Here is a 17,234-nt window from a genome sequence, read left to right on the forward strand (position 1 = left end):
GACCTGTTGAGGGAGTCAATCACTGACCTGTTGAGGGAGTCAATCACTGACCTGTTGAGGGAGTCGATCACTGACCTGTTGAGGGAGTCAATCACTGATCTATTGTGGGAGTCAATCACTGACCTGTTGCGGGAGTCAATCACTGACCTGTTGAGGGAGTCAATCACTGACCTGTTGAGGGAGTCGATCACTGACCTGTTGAGGGAGTCAATCACTGATCTATTGTGGGAGTCAATCACTGACCTGTTGCGGGAGTCAATCACTGACCTGTTGAGGGAGTCAATCACTGATCTATTGTGGGAGTCAATCACTGACCTGTTGAGGGAGTCAATCACTGACTGACCTGTTGAGGGAGTCAATCACTGACCTATTGTGGGAGTCAATCACTGACCCGTTGAGGGAGTCAATCACTGACCCGTTGAGGGAGTCAATCACTGACCTGTTGAGGGAGTCAATCACTGACCTGTTGAGGGAGTCAATCACTGACCTGTTGAGGGAGTCAATCACTGACCCGTTGAGGGAGTCAATCACTGACCTGTTAAATGAGTGGGCCTAGAGTCTGTTTTAGTGAGAAACAGTGACTGACGTACCTGTCGAAGGAGTCGGTGGCCATCTTATGAAGGTAGATGAAGAGCTTGCTGCAGTGTTTGAGGGTGGGGCAGATGTTGTCCCCGGTCCCGCCCCCTGCTCCGTCGTCCTCCAGCAGCCTCAGGAAGGGCTGGGCGTTGGAAGGGAACACTCCCGTGACTCCAACCTTCTTGGCCTCCGAGAAACAACCCAGCAGCCTGAAGGTGGTGGGGCATGGGTCAATAATTAATCAATCAATCGTATTTATTTATACTGAACAAAAATATAAGCGCAACATGCAAAAATGTCAAAGATTTGACTGAGTTTACAGTTCATATAAGGAAATCAGTCCATTTAAATAAATTCATTAGGCTCTAATTTATGGATTTCACATGACTGGGCAGGGGCGCAGGCATGGGTGGGCCTTGTTTGGCCCACCACCCTCAGACAATCCCGCAGGTGAAGAAGCCGGATGTGGAGGTCCTGGGCTGGCGTGGTTACACGTGGTCTGCGGTTGTGAAGCCGATTGAACGTACTGCCAAATTCTCTAAAACAACGTTGTTAGAGGCGGCTTATGGTAGAGAAATCAACATTAAATTCTCTGGCAACAGCTCTGGTGGACATTCCTGCAGTCAGCTTTCCTATTGCACGCTCCCTCAAAACTTGAGACATCTGTGGTATTGTGTGGTGTGACAACACTGCACATTTTAGAGTGGCCTTTTATTGTCCCCAGCACAATGATATAGGCCACACCTGTCAGGTGGATGGATTATCTTGGCAAAGGAGAAATGCTCACTAACAGAGATGTAAACAAATTTGTGCACAGAATTTGAGAGAAATAAGCTTTTTTGTTCGTATGGAAAATTTACGGGATCTTTTATTTCAGCAACACCTTACGCGTTTCGTTTATATTTTTGTTCAGTGTAGACAGCCCTCTCATCATCATCATCATCAGCAGTAGAAGAAGTCTCATGTGAAGACTCACGATCTACCACACTTCAATACTCATCACTGTTTAACGATTAGTTGGGTCCATGTCCTGTACATGTCCTGTCCTATCCATGTCCTATACTATACATGTCCATGTCCTATACATGTCCTATACTATACATGTCCTATACATGTCCTATACTATACATGTCCTATACATGTCCTATACATGCCCAGTCCTATACATGTCCTATACTATACATGTCCTATACATGCCCAGTCCTATACATGTCCTATACTATACTACAGTCGTGGCCAAAAGTTTTGAGAATGACACAAATATTAATTTCCACAAAGTTTGCTGCTTCAGTGTCTTTAGGTATTTTTGTCAGATGTTACTATGGAAATCTTGAAGTATAATTACAAGCATTTCATAAGTGTCAAAGGCTTTTATTGACAATTACATGAAGTTGATGCAAAGAGTCAATATTTACAGTGTTGACCCTTCTTTTTCAAGACCTCTGCAATCTACCCTGGCATGCTGTCAATTAACTTCTGGGCCACATCCTGACTGATGGCAGCCCATTCTTGCATAATCAATGCTTGGAGTTTGTCAGAATTTGTGGGGTTTTGTTTTGTCCAACCGCCTCTTGAGGATTGACCACAAGTTCTCAATGGGATTGAGGTCTGGGGAGTTTCCTGGCCATTGACCCAAAATATTGATGTTTTGTTCCCCGAGCCACTTAGTTCTTTTTCCTTATGGCAAGGTGCTCCATCACGCTGGAAAACGCATTGTTTGTCACCAAACTGTTCCTGGATGGTTGGGAGAAGTTGCTCTCGGAGGATGTGTTGGTACCAATCTTTATTCATGGCTGTGTTCTTAGGCAAAATTGTGAGTGAGCCCACGTCCTTGGCTGAGAAGCAACCCCACACATGAATGGTCTCAGGATGCTTTACTGTTGGCATGACACAGGACTGATGGTAGCGTTCACCTTGTCTTCTCCGGACAAGCTTTTTTCCGGATGCCCCAAACAATCTGAAAGGGGATTCATCAGAGAAACGGACTTTACCCCAGTCCTCAGCAGTCCAATCCCTGTACCTTTTGCAGAATATCAGTCTGTCCCTGATGTTTTTCCTGGAGAGAAGTGGCTTCTTTGCTGCCCTTCTTGACACCAGTCTTCGCCTCACTGTGCGTGCAGATGCACTCACACCTGCCTGCTGCCATTCCTGAGCAAGCTCTGTACTGGTGGTGCCCCGATCCTGCAACTGAATCAACTTTAGGAGACGGTCCTGGCTCTTGCTGGACTTTCTTGGGCGCCCTGAAGCCTTCTTCACAATAATTGAACCGCTCTCCTTGAAGTTCTTGATGATCCGATAAGTGGTTGATTTAGGTGCAATCTTACTGGCAGCAATATCCTTACCTGTGAAGCCCTTTTTGTGCCAAGCAATGATGACGGCATGTGTTTCCTTGCAGGTAACCATGGTTGACAGAGGAAGAACAATGATTCCAAGCACCACCCTGCTTTTGAAGCTTCCAGTCTGTTATTCGAAGTGATCTCCAGCCTTGTCCTCATCAACACTCACACCTGCGTTAACGAGAAAATCACTGACATGATGTCAGCTGGTCCTTTTGTGGCAGGGCTGAAATGCAGTGGAAATGTTTTGGGGGGGATTCAGTTCATTTGCATGGCAAAGAGGGACTTTGCAATTAATTGCAATTCATCTGATCACTCTTCGTAACATTCTGGAGAATATGCAAATTCCCATCATACAAACTGAGGCAGCAGACTTTGTGAAAATTAATATTTGTGTCATTCTCAAAACTTTTGGCTACGACGGTATACATGTCCTGTCCTATACATGTCCTATATTATACATGTCCTGTCCTATACATGTCCAATACATGTCCTATACATATCATATACTATACATGTCCTATACATGTCCAGTCCTATACATGTCCTGTCCATGTCCTATACTATACATGTCCTATACTATACATGTCCTATACTATACATGTCCTATACTATACATGTCCTATATTATACTATACATGCCCTGTCCTATACATGTCCTATACTATACATGTCCTGTCCTATACATGTCCTGTCCTATACATGCCCTATACTATACTATACTATACATGTCCTATACTATACATGTCTTATACTATACATGTCCTATACTATACATGTCCTATACTATACATGTCCTGTCCTATACATGTCCTGTCCTATACATGTCCTATACTATACATGTCCTGTCCTATACATGTCCTGTCCTATACATGCCCTATACTATACTATACTATACATGTCTTATACTATACATGTCCTATACTATACATGTCCTATACTATACATGTCCTATACTATACATGTCCTATACTATACATGTCCTATACTATACATGTCCTATACATGTCCTATAATGTCCTATAATGTCCTGTCCTATACTGTACCTGACAGCGTCTGCCAGTTTTTCGTACTGGATCTCCGTCCTGAAGAAGTGTGAGTTGGCGGGTTCGTAGCGCATGGCAGCGGTCAACGTGCAGAAGACCGTGTGGAGGAGCTCAAACACTTGGTTCTGATTGGCCCGTTCCCACCCGTGACACGGCGGCTGACACAGAGAGCGCTCCATGGCAACGAGTAGGGACGTCACATACACAAAGCCCCCGACCTTCCGGAAGACTGTCCGCGTGCGATGGCTTTCTCTCAGCACAGCCAGGAGAGTCTAGCAGAAAGGGAGAGGATGGTTAGGGCTGGGTGGGTGGGTGTGTGGGTGGGTGTGTAGGTGTGTGTGTGTGTGTGTGTGTGTAGGTGTGTGTGTGTGTGTGTGTGTGTGTAGGTGTGTGTAGGTGTAGGTGTGTGTAGGTGTAGGTGTGTGTGTGGGTGTGTGTAGGTGTGTGTGTGGGTGTGTGTAGGTGTGTGTGTGGGTATGTGTGTGTGTAGGTGTAGTGGGGCAAAAAAGTATTTAGTCAGCCACCAATTGTGCAGGTTCACCCACTTAAAAAGATGAGAGAGGCCTGTAATTTTCATCATAGGTACACTTCAACTATGACAGACAAAATGAGAGAAAGAAATCCAGAAAATCACATTGTAGGATTTTTTTATGAATTTATTGGCAAATTATGGTGGAAAATAAGTATTTGGTCACATACAAACAAGCAAGATTTCTGGCTCTCACAGACCTGTAACTTATTCTTTAAGAGGCTCCTCTGTCCTCCACTCGTTACCTGTATTAATGGCACCTGTTTGAACTTGTTATCAGTATAAAAGACACCTGTCCACAACCTCAAACAGTCACACTCCAAACTCCACTATGGCCAAGACCAAAGAGCTGTCAAAGGACACCAGAAACAAAATTGTAGACCTGCACCAGGCTGGGAAGACTGAATCTGCAATAGGTAAGCAGCTTGGTTTGAAGAAACCAACTGTGGGAGCAATTATTAGGAAATGGAAGACATACAAGACCACTGATAATCTCCCTCGATCTGGGGCTCCACGCAAGATCTCACCCCGTGGGGTCAAAATGATCACAAGAACGAAAATCCCAGAACCACACGGGGGGACCTAGTGAATGACCTGCAGAGAGTTGGGAACAAAGTAACAAAGCCTACCATCAGTAACACACTACGCCGCCAGGGACTCAAATCCTGCAGTGCCAGACGTGTCCCCCTGCTTAAGCCAGTACATGTCCAGGCCCGTCTGAAGTTTGCTAGAGAGCATTTGGATGATCCAGAAGAAGATTGGGAGAATGTCATATGGTCAGATGAAACCAAAATATAACTTTTTGGTAAAAACTCAACTCGTCGTGTTTGGAGGACAACGAATGCTGAGTTGCATCCAAAGAACACCATACCTACTGTGAAGCATGGGGGTGGAAACATCATGCTTTGGGGCTGTTTTTCTGCAAAGGGACCAGGACGACTGATCCGTGTAAGGGAAAGAATGAATGGGGCCATGTATTATGATATTTTGAGTGAAAACCTCCTTCCATCAGCAAAGCATTGAAGATGAATCGTGGCTGGGTCTTTCAGCATGACAATGATACCAAACACACCGCCCGGGCAACGAAGGAGTGGCTTCGTAAGAAGCATTTCAAGGTCCTGGAGTGGCCTAGCCAGTCTCCAGATCTCAACTCCATAGAAAATCTTTGGAGGGAATTGAAAGTCCGTGTTGCCCAGCAACAGCCCCAAAACATCAATGTTCTAGAGGAGATCTGCATGGAGGAATGGGCCAAAATACCAGCAACAGTGTGTGAAAACCTTGTGAAGAATTACAGAAAACGTTTGACCTCTGTCATTGCCAACAAAGGGTATATAACAAAGTATTGAGATAAACATTTGTTATTGACCAAATACTTATTTTCCACCATAATTTGCAAATAAATTCATAAAAAATCCTACAATGTGATTTTCTCGATTTTTTTTCTCCTTTTGTCTGTCATAGTTGAAGTGTACCTCTGATGACAATTACAGGTCTCTCATCTTTTTAAGTGGGTGAACTTGCACAATTGGTGGCTGACTAAATACTTTTTTGCCCCACTGTAGGTGTGTGTAGGTGTGTGTGTAGGTGTGTGTGTAGGTATGTGTAGGTGTAGGTGTGTGTGTAGGTGTGTGTAGGTGTGTGTGTGTAGGTGTAGGTGTGTGTGTGTAGGTGTAGGTGTGTGTAGGTGTGTAAGTGTATTTGTGTGTGTAGGTGTGTGTGTGTGTAGGTGTGTGCGTGTGTGTGTAGGTGTGTGTGTAGGTGTGTGTGTAGGTGCAGGTGTGTGTGTGTAGGTGTAGGTGTGTAAGTGTAGGTGTGTAAGTGTAGGTGTAAGTGTAGGTGTGTGTGTAGGTGTAGGTGTGTGTGTGTGTAGATGTAGGTGTGTAAGTGTAGGTGTGTAAGTGTAGGTGTGGGTGTAGGTGTGGGTGTAGGTGTGTGTGTGTGTGTAGGTGTAGGTGTGTGTGTAGGTGTGTGTGTAGGTGTGTGTGTAGGTGTGTGTAGGTGTATGTAGGTGTAGGTGTGTAAGTGTAGGTGTAAGTGTAGGTGTAGGTGTGTGTGTGTTGAGATGTAGGTGTGTGTGTAGGTGTGTATCTCACCTGTAGTATGTCTGTTTTGAGCTGTAGCTCGGTGGACGAGGCAGAGTGCATCAGACCCAGTAGGGTTCCCATGTCATCATCTCCACTGGAGGACAGAACCAGCTGCTGAATGATCATCAGAGCATGTTCCCTGCACTGATCATACTTCACTATGTTGTGGACACACCGCGCCCCTCCAAACTCTCTGAACAGACCTGGAGGAGGGGGTGGGGGGGAGGGGGGGAGGGAGAGAAGGAGGGAGAGAAGGAGGGAGGGGAGAAGGATGGAGGAGAGAAGGGAGATAATGAGGGAGGGGAGAGGGATGGAGGAGAGAAGGGAGGGAGGGAGGGAGGGGAGAGGGATGGGGGAGAGAAGGGAGATAATGAGGGAGGGGAGAGGGATGGAGGAGAGAAGGGAGGGAGGGAGGGAGGGGAGAGGGATGGGGGAGAGAAGGGAGGGAGGGAGGGATGGAAGAGGGATGGGGAGAGGAGAAAGGGGAGGGATGGGGGAGAGAAGGGAGGGAGGGGAAGGAGGGGAGAGGGATGGGGGAGAGAAGGGAGGGAGGGGAGAGGGATGGGGGAGAGAAGGGAGGGAGGGGAGAGGGATGGGGGAGGGAGGGGAGAGGGATGGGGGAGAGAAGGGAGGGATGGAACAGGGATGGGGAGAGGAGAAAGGGGAGGGATGGGGGAGAGAAGGGAGGGATGGAACAGGGATGGGGAGAGGAGAAAGGGGAGGGATGGGGGAGAGAAGGGAGGGAGGGGAGGGAGGGGAGAGGGATGGTGGAGGGAGGGTAGAGGGATGGGGGAGAGAAGGGAGGGAGGGGAGGGAGGGGGAGAGAAGGAGGGAGGGGAGAGGGATGGGGAGAGAAGGAGGGAGGGGAGAGGGATGGGGGAGAGGAGGAGGGAGGGGAGGGAGGGGAGAGGGATGGTGGAGGGAGGGTAGAGGGATGGGGGAGAGAAGGGAGGGAGGGGAGGGAGGGGGAGAGAAGGAGGGAGGGGAGAGGGATGGGGAGAGAAGGAGGGAGGGGAGAGGGATGGGGAGAGAAGGAGGGAGGGGAGAGGGATGGGGGAGAGGAGGAGGGAGGGGAGAGGGATGGGGAGAGAAGGAGGGAGGGGAGAGGGATGGGGGAGAGGAGGAGGGAGGGGAGAGGAGAGAGGGACATTGGAAGAGACACAATAAGAGATGATACTAATAATAACCTTTATTCACCCATCACACTCATTTATCATACACATCTCTGAGTCTCCATCTCTGCTACAGAACACTGACTCATCATATTAGTCTGGCCTCCACTACCGTTCCTTACTCAGACCAGGATAGTGGGAGAGAGAGATGGAGAGAGAGAGACAGAGATACAGAGAAGAAAGAGAGAAAGAGACAGAGAAGAAAGAGAGACAGAAGAAGAGATTGAGACAGAAGAAAGAGAGAGAGATACAGAAGGAGAGATTGAGACAGAAGGAGAGATTGAGACAGAAGGAGAGATTGAGACAGAAGGAGAGATTGAGACAGAAGGAGAGATTGAGACAGAAGGAGAGATTGAGACAGAAGGAGAGATTGAGACAAAAGGAGAGATTGAGACAAAAGGAGAGATTGAGACAAAAGGAGAGATTGAGACAGAAGGAGAGATTGAGACAGAAGGAGAGATTGAGACAGAAGGAGAGATTGAGACAGAAGGAGAGATTGAGACAGAAGGAGAGATTGAGACAGAAGGAGAGATTGAGACAAAAGGAGAGATTGAGACAAAAGGAGAGATTGAGACAGAAGGAGAGATTGAGACAGAAGGAGAGATTGAGACAGAAGGAGAGATTGAGACAGAAGGAGAGATTGAGACAGAAGGAGAGATTGAGACAGAAGGAGAGATTGAGACAGAAGGAGAGATTGAGACAGAGAAGAAGAGAGTGAGCGAGTACAAATAGATGATGTTGGTGATCTCTGAGATGAGGAATCCATACAGCCAGCCAGCCAATCAACATATAGAAGGAGGAAGTGCATATTTTCCTGTCCAGTGTCACATGATCGTGAATGACAGAAGTGAAACCATTGAGCTCTGCCCAGAGTCAAGGCTTGTTCAAATAGAAATCATTTGAGTCAGTTGTCATCCGGCGTGTGTATGTGTGTGTGTGTGTGTGTCAGTTTGGAGCAGGCAGGCAGACAGAGACAGATTTGTGTGCATTACCTAAACCCAGAGAAACCCAGAGAAACCCAGAGAGACCCAGAGTTGGGGCTGTGTGACATCACTACTAGTATGGGATTATGTTCTGAAGGGGGTGTGGGGATTGGGAGGATTCTGTCTGGATTCGCCTGGCTTTAATAAAGGGGAATCATACGAGTTGAACACACAAACGAGTTGAAATACTGGAGGTTTCTGTGTAATTTCGCGGCCTTGTTAGCCATAATGTTTGCGTGTGGGTGTGTGTGTACCTGCGTTAGTGTTGGAGCCTTGCAGCAGGACAGTCAGCGTCTCCATGACCAGCCAAGCTAACTGTTTCTGTTCCTCCGCTACACTGCTGTTCTTACAGTCACCTAGAGACAGAGAGAAAGATATGGAAATAGAGGGGGTGGGGGGGGATAGAGCGAGGGAGGAAGAGAGGGAGAAAGAGGGAGAGAGGGAGGAAGAGAGGGAGGAAGAGAGGGAGGAAGAGAGTTAGAGAGGGAGGAAGAGAGGGAGAGAGGGAGAGAGGGAGGAAGAGAGGGAGAGAGGGAGGAAGTGAGGGAGAGAGGGAGGAAGAGAGGGAGAGAGGGAGAGAGGGAGGAAGAGAGGGAGGAAGAGAGGGAGAGAGGGAGGAAGAGAGGGACGAAGAGAGAAGGAGGAAGAGGGAAAGAGAGGGAGAGAGGAAGAGAGGGAGGAAGAGAGGGAGAGAGGGAGGAAGAGAGGGACGAAGAGAGAAGGAGGAAGAGGGAAAGAGAGGGAGAGAGGAAGAGAGGGAGAAAGAGAGAGGGAGAGAGGACGAAGAGGGAAAGAGGAAGAGAGGGAGAAAGAGAGAGGGAGAGAGGAGGAAGAGGGAAAGAGGAAGAGGGAGAAAGAGAGAGGGAGAGAGGAGGAAGAGGGAAAGAGGAAGAGAGGGAGGAAGAGAGGGAGAGAGAGAGAGAAGGAGGAGGAGGAAAAGAGGGAGAAAGAGAGCGAGAGAGAGGAGGAAGAGGGAAAGAGGGAGAGAGGGAGGAAGAGAGGGAGAGCGAGAGAAAGCAGCAGATTGTTACTCTATGTAGAATTCCCTGTTCCATCTCCCAGTCCATGATGAACATGTGTGTATTATATCAGGGATTGGATGATTTGACTGCTTGTTTGAGGAACTATTAGCAACCAGATGACGAATCACAAATCATTCACTTCAGTCGGCAAGGCTTTCTCACGGTGGGGTTAGTGAGGGTCATATTCACTGGGCATGAAAAGGGAAGAAACGGACCGGAAACAGAATCAATCTGGACTTGTTGGCGCAACGGAAAATGTGTGTTTCTGATTGGACGTTTTGAATTTACCCTAATGTTTACCCTAATGTTTACCCTAATGTTTACCCTAATGTTTACCCTAATGTATACGACCCCGTATTGCCTCTTGATCTAGGAGACTCCTCACCTTGTTCGTTGTTCTGTGACTGAGTCTGTTGTTGCGTTGCGGGGTCTTTGAGCAGGGCAGCGTATTTATGCAGGAGGTTAACCAGCACCTCCAGCAGCCCCACCTCTCTCAACACATCACTGAACACCGCGTCATGACGGCTCAACTTCAACAGAGTCCTGAGGGAGGAGTTGGATTCATGGAATATTGAAAGAGTCGATTTACATTTATTAGGGCATCCATATCGATTTCAAAATTAGGAAATCAAACATGTTATTTTATATATTTTGCATTGCTGGACAGAAATACGAGATCTGATCCCAAATATATGTGGCTTTCCAGCCCCAATAGGTAAGATACTAGATACGACACCAGAAACGAAGGCAGAAACGACGCCAGATAAGATGCTAGATACGATACCAGATACAACATACTAGATAAGATGCTAGATACGATACCAGATACAACATACTAGACAAGATGCTAGATATGATACCAGATACAACATACTAGATAAGATACCAGACAATATACCAGATACTAGATACTAGATACCAGATACAATACCAGATACGATACCAGATACTAGATACCAGATACGATACCAGATACTAGATACCAGATACTAGATACCAGATACGATACCAGATACTAGATACCGGATACGATACCAGATACTAGATACCAGATACCAGATACCAGACACTAGATACGATACCAGATATACCAGATATGACACCAGATTCCAGATACCAGATACCAGATACTAGATACAAGATACCAGATACTAGATACGATACCAGATACTAGATACGATACCAGATACCAGATACGATACCAGATATACCAGATACTAGATACCAGATACGACACCAGATACCAGATACGATACTAGATACGATACCAGATACGATACTAGATACCAGAAACGATACCAGATATGACACCAGATACGATACTAGATACGATACCAGATACGATACTAGATACGATACCAGATACGATACTAGATACCAGATACAATACCAGATACGACACCAGATACGATTCCAGATACCAGATACGATACTAGATACCAGATACGACACCAGATACCAGATACGATACTAGATACCAGATACTAGATACGATACCAGATACGACACCAGATACGACACCAGATACGACACCAGATACGACACCAGATACCAGATACGATACCAGATATGATGCCAGATACGATACCAGATGCCAGATACAATACCAGATACTACACCAGATGCCAGATACGATACCAGATACAATACCAGATACGATACCAGATATGACACCAGATACCAGATACGATACTAGATACCAGATACGATACCAGATACCAGATACCAGGTACGATACCAGATACGATACCAGCTACCAGGTACGATACCAGATACGATACCAGATACGATACTAGATACCAGATACTAGATACGATACCAGATACGACACCAGATACGACACCAGATACGACACCAGATATGACACCAGATACCAGATACGATACCAGATATGATGCCAGATACGATACCAGATGCCAGATACAATACCAGATACTACACCAGATGCCAGATACGATACCAGATACAATACCAGATACGATACCAGATATGACACCAGATACCAGATACGATACTAGATACCAGATACGATACCAGATACCAGATACCAGGTACGATACCAGATACGATACCAGCTACCAGGTACGATACCAGATACGATACCAGATACCAGATACTAGATACGATACCAGATACGACACCAGATACGACACCAGATACGACACCAGATACCAGATACGATACCAGATATGATGCCAGATACGATACCAGATGCCAGATACAATACCAGATACTACACCAGATGCCAGATACGATACCAGATACAATACCAGATACGATACCAGATATGACACCAGATACCAGATACGATACTAGATACCAGATACGATACCAGATACCAGGTACGATACCAGATACGATACCAGCTACCAGGTACGATACCAGATACGATACCAGATACCAGATACTAGATACGATACCAGATACGACACCAGATACGACACCAGATACGACACCAGATATGACACCAGATACCAGATACGATACCAGATATGATGCCAGATACGATACCAGATGCCAGATACAATACCAGATACTACACCAGATGCCAGATACGATACCAGACACAATACCAGATACGATACCAGATATGACACCAGATACCAGATACGATACTAGATACCAGATACGATACCAGATACCAGATACCAGGTACGATACCAGATACGATACCAGCTACCAGGTACGATACCAGATACGATACCAGATACTAGATACCAGGTACGATACCAGATACCAGATATGACACCAGATACAATACCAGATACGATACCAGCTACCAGGTACGATACCAGATGCGATACCAGGTACGATACCAGATATGACACCAGATACCAGATACGATACTAGATACCAGATACGATACCAGATACCAGATACCAGGTACGATACCAGATACGATACCAGCTACCAGGTACGATACCAGATACGATACCAGATACTAGATACCAGGTACGATACCAGATACCAGATATGACACCAGATACAATACCAGATACGATACCAGCTACCAGGTACGATACCAGATGCGATACCAGGTACGATACCAGGTAAGATACCAGATATGACACCAGATACCAGATACGATACTAGATACCAGATACGATACCAGATACCAGATACCAGGTACGATACCAGATACGATACCAGCTACCAGGTACGATACCAGATACGATACCAGATACTAGATACCAGGTACGATACCAGATACCAGATATGACACCAGATACAATACCAGATACGATACCAGCTACCAGGTACGATACCAGATGCGATACCAGGTACGATACCAGGTACGATACCAGATATGACACCAGATACCAGATACGATACTAGATACCAGATACGATACCAGATACCAGATACCAGGTACGATACCAGATACGATACCAGCTACCAGGTACGATACCAGATACGATACCAGATACTAGATACCAGGTACGATACCAGATACCAGATATGACACCAGATACAATACCAGATACGATACCAGATACCAGGTACGATACCAGATGCGATACCAGGTACGATACCAGATACGATACCAGATAAGTAGGCATCTACTCTTAGATGTATTACTTTGATTAAACAATTAAATCGGCCCTAGCAACCATCAATTAAATCATACCTAGCAAACATCAATTAAATCATACCTAGCAAACATCAATTAAATCAGCCCAAGCTGATTGTGAAGAACGCTCCCACACACACGCATGCCCAGACGCGCGCACACACACAAACACACAGACGCAGCCACACACACACACACACACTTCCCTACCTGGTGGCTGTGATACTGCAGGTGTATGACGTAGAGCCCTTCAGCAGGACGCTGACACTGAACAGCTCCTTACAGGGAACATAGTTCAGACTGAACACTACAAACTCCAACAGGTCAAAGTACTTTGTCTGGGCATCTGGCAGCTTGGCCACCTGGAAAGAGATGGGGTTTTATTTAGAATAACATATAGCTGCATAACATATAACACACACACACACACACACACACACACAGAGACACACACACACACACACAGAGACACACACACAGAGACACACACACAGAGACACACACACACACCTTGTCAGCGAACTGTGAGAGTGTGTGTTGTGCCTCCAGGATGAAGTAGTTGGCGTGGTCGGCGGCGTAGATGTTGCCGATGGCGTCCAGCAGCGTGCCGGTCAGCCGGGACGTCTTAGCCCTCAGGAAGGCATTCTGTAGGACGGAGAACGACTGGAGGTTCCTCACCGTGTGGCCTGGACCAGACACAGACCAACAATCAATCAAATGTTTTCAGCAGGAGTCACAAAGTGCTTTTACAGGGTCAGTCATAGTAGTATGATAGGTGTTGTTTTACAGGGTCAGTCATAGTAGTATGATAGGTGTTGTTTTACAGGGTCAGTCATAGTAGTGTGATAGGTGTTGTTTTACAGGGTCAGTCATAGTAGTGTGACAGGTGTTGTTTTACAGGGTCAGTCATAGTAGTATGACAGGTGTTGTTTTACAGGGTCAGTCATAGTAGTATGATAGGTGTTGTTTTACAGGGTCAGTCATAGTAGTATGATAGGTGTTGTTTTACAGGGTCAGTCATAGTAGTATGACAGGTGTTGTTTTACAGGGTCAGTCATAGTAGTGTGACAGGTGTTGTTTTACAGGGTCAGTCATAGTAGTATGACAGGTGTTGTTTTACAGGGTCAGTCATAGTAGTATGATAGGTGTTGTTTTACAGGGTCAGTCATAGTAGTATGACAGGTCCCTGGAGCAAATGATGGGTGACCTTCTCATTGGCAGATTCTTCACCTTGTCGGCTCGGATATTCAAACCAGCGATCTTTCAGTTACTGGCCCAGCGCTCTAACCGCTAACCTCAAGGCTACCTGCCACCCTGCGAAACTGTGTACGCGACCAATAAAGTTTGATTTGATTTCCATTTAAACTGCAGGCTGAGTCAGAGGACAGGTCAGTGCCTCACCCAGACAACCGGACTTCCCTGTTGATCATAATGTGTCACTTCCCTGTTGAGGCGCACAGCTCCACCCACTCCTATGACACTAACACATTCTGGACAGTTCTGGTTCACACACACACACACACACACACACACACACACACACGCTCATAAAAATAGAATTCGTTGAACGGCATGTTATTCATACCATGGCAATCTGGCTGCAACCATTAAGGAATTGTTGACTAAAATGGAGAAACTCGTTCTACCGACTCTATTTCTATGCTTAAGACGTTAACTAGGAAGGTGTGGGCAGTGGGCTGAGTAAAACACTGGAGCCGCGATGACGCTCGGGTTGACTGTACCTTTCCCAGAAGGCTGTGGGAGTACGAAGCCGGGCAGGAGGAAGGGGGCTCCAGTGGTGAGACCGGCCGGTTTGAGATCGGTCACGCCATAGGTGGTCAGAAGCGTCACTAGGTTGACCAGATCCTTCAGAGCATCACTGCTGTCCTCCTCTTTGGCCTGCTCCAATCTGGGGGGGGTGGTACATTTAATATAGTGAAACAAGTAACACACAATATGTTGTAGAGGAAGAGGAAGGGGAAGAGGAAGGGGTTAATACCATAACACACTATGTTGAAGAGGAAGGGGAAGAGGAAGGGGTTAATACCATAACACACTATGTTGAAGAGGAAGAGGAAGGGGTTAATACCCTAACACACTATGTTGAAGAGGAAGAGGAAGGGGTTAATACCATAACACACTATGTTGAAGAGGAAGAGGAAGGGGTTAATACCATTACACACTATGTTGAAGAGGAAGAGGAAGAGGAAGGGGTTAATACCCTAACACACTATGTTGAAGAGGAAGAGGAAGAGGAAGGGGTTAATACCCTAACACACTATGTTGAAGAGGAAGAGGAAGGGGTTAATACCATAACACACTATGTTGAAGAGGAAGAGGAAGGGGTTAATACCCTAACACACTATGTTGAAGAGGAAGAGGAAGGGGTTAATACCATTACACACTATGTTGAAGAGGAAGAGGAAGAGGAAGGGGTTAATACCATAACACACTATGTTGAAGAGGAAGAGGAAGAGGAAGGGGTTAATACCATAACACACTATGTTGAAGAGGAAGAGGAAGGGGTTAATACCATAACACACTATGTTGAAGAGGAAGAGGAAGGGGTTAATACCATTACACACTATGTTGAAGAGGAAGAGGAAGGGGTTAATACCCTAACACACTATGTTGAAGAGGAAGGGGAAGAGGAAGGGGTTAATACCATAACACACTATGTTGAAGAGGAAGAGGAAGGGGTTAATACCCTAACACACTATGTTGAAGAGGAAGAGGAAGGGGTTAATACCATTACACACTATGTTGAAGAGGAAGAGGAAGAGGAAGGGGTTAATACCATAACACACTATGTTGAAGAGGAAGAGGAAGAGGAAGGGGTTAATACCATAACACACTATGTTGAAGAGGAAGAGGAAGAGGAAGGGGTTAATACCATAACACACTATGTTGAAGAGGAAGAGGAAGAGGAAGGGGTTAATACCATAACACACTATGTTGAAGAGGAAGAGGAAGAGGAAGGGGTTAATACCATTACACACTATGTTGAAGAGGAAGAGGAAGAGGAAGGGGTTAATACCATAACACACTATGTTGAAGAGGAAGAGGAAGAGGAAGGGGTTAATACCATAACACACTATGTTGAAGAGGAAGAGGAAGGGGTTAATACCATAACACACTATGTTGAAGAGGAAGAGGAAGAGGAAGGGGTTAATACCATAACACACTATGTTGAAGAGGAAGAGGAAGAGGAAGGGGTTAATACCATAACACACTATGTTGTAGAGGAAAATATCATTACACTGTTCAGAACATCTCTACACTACTGGGAGGGAGAGTTGTTGATATTGAAACACACACACACACACACACACACACACACACACACACACACACACACACACACACACACACACACACACACACACACACACACACACACACACACACACACACACACACACACACACACACACACACACACACACACACACACACACACCACCTCTAATATGAGCCTACCTGAGCATGAGGTCGCAGAGGAACGTGTATCCCTGACACATCCTGAAGTCGTCCAGCAGGGTCTGGGAGACGTCGCTGGAGTCCTTCAGGAAGCAGGACAGACCGGCAAACATCTCTACGATCTCCAGGGGTGAGAGGTCATCTGACTGCTGCATGTTCTGGATACATGTGGCCAGGCACTCTTTCTCTGAGGGAGGGAGGGAGGGAGGGAGGTTAATATGGCCTCACACACACACACACACACACACACACACACACACACACACACACACACACACACACACACACACACACACCATCCATCGCGTCCATTCATCTGCATGTTCTCGGTACACACACACACACACACACCAACCATTTAGGGTTGTAAGAATTCAGAAAACCTTCCCAAAATGCACAGGTTTTCCAGAATTCCCATTTGACAAATTTAGGAGG

At 46.2% G+C, this 17,234-nt stretch overlaps 1 protein-coding gene across 2 annotated transcripts in view; it reads right to left on the bottom strand.

The window, feature by feature from the left end:
• Positions 1-17,234, bottom strand: part of wdfy3 (WD repeat and FYVE domain containing 3) — a 247,936-nt gene that overhangs the window by 156,586 nt on the left and 74,116 nt on the right. For both annotated transcript variants that reach the window (XM_090191254.1, XM_090191253.1), the window contains exons 7-15: positions 16,800-16,986; positions 15,062-15,228; positions 13,830-14,005; positions 13,530-13,681; positions 10,134-10,291; positions 8,981-9,082; positions 6,581-6,774; positions 3,959-4,230; positions 591-785 (exon numbers count right to left, since the gene is read on the bottom strand). In XM_090191254.1, coding sequence (XP_090047380.1) covers positions 591-785; positions 3,959-4,230; positions 6,581-6,774; positions 8,981-9,082; positions 10,134-10,291; positions 13,530-13,681; positions 13,830-14,005; positions 15,062-15,228; positions 16,800-16,986 — 1,603 coding nt within the window. The remainder of the gene's footprint in view (positions 1-590; positions 786-3,958; positions 4,231-6,580; positions 6,775-8,980; positions 9,083-10,133; positions 10,292-13,529; positions 13,682-13,829; positions 14,006-15,061; positions 15,229-16,799; positions 16,987-17,234) is intronic.

The sequence above is a fragment of the Oncorhynchus mykiss genome, chromosome 11 (genome assembly GCF_057628025.1).
Source record: "Oncorhynchus mykiss isolate SJ-2025 chromosome 11, ASM5762802v1, whole genome shotgun sequence".
In the NCBI taxonomy this organism is placed as follows: Eukaryota; Metazoa; Chordata; class Actinopteri; order Salmoniformes; family Salmonidae; genus Oncorhynchus; species Oncorhynchus mykiss.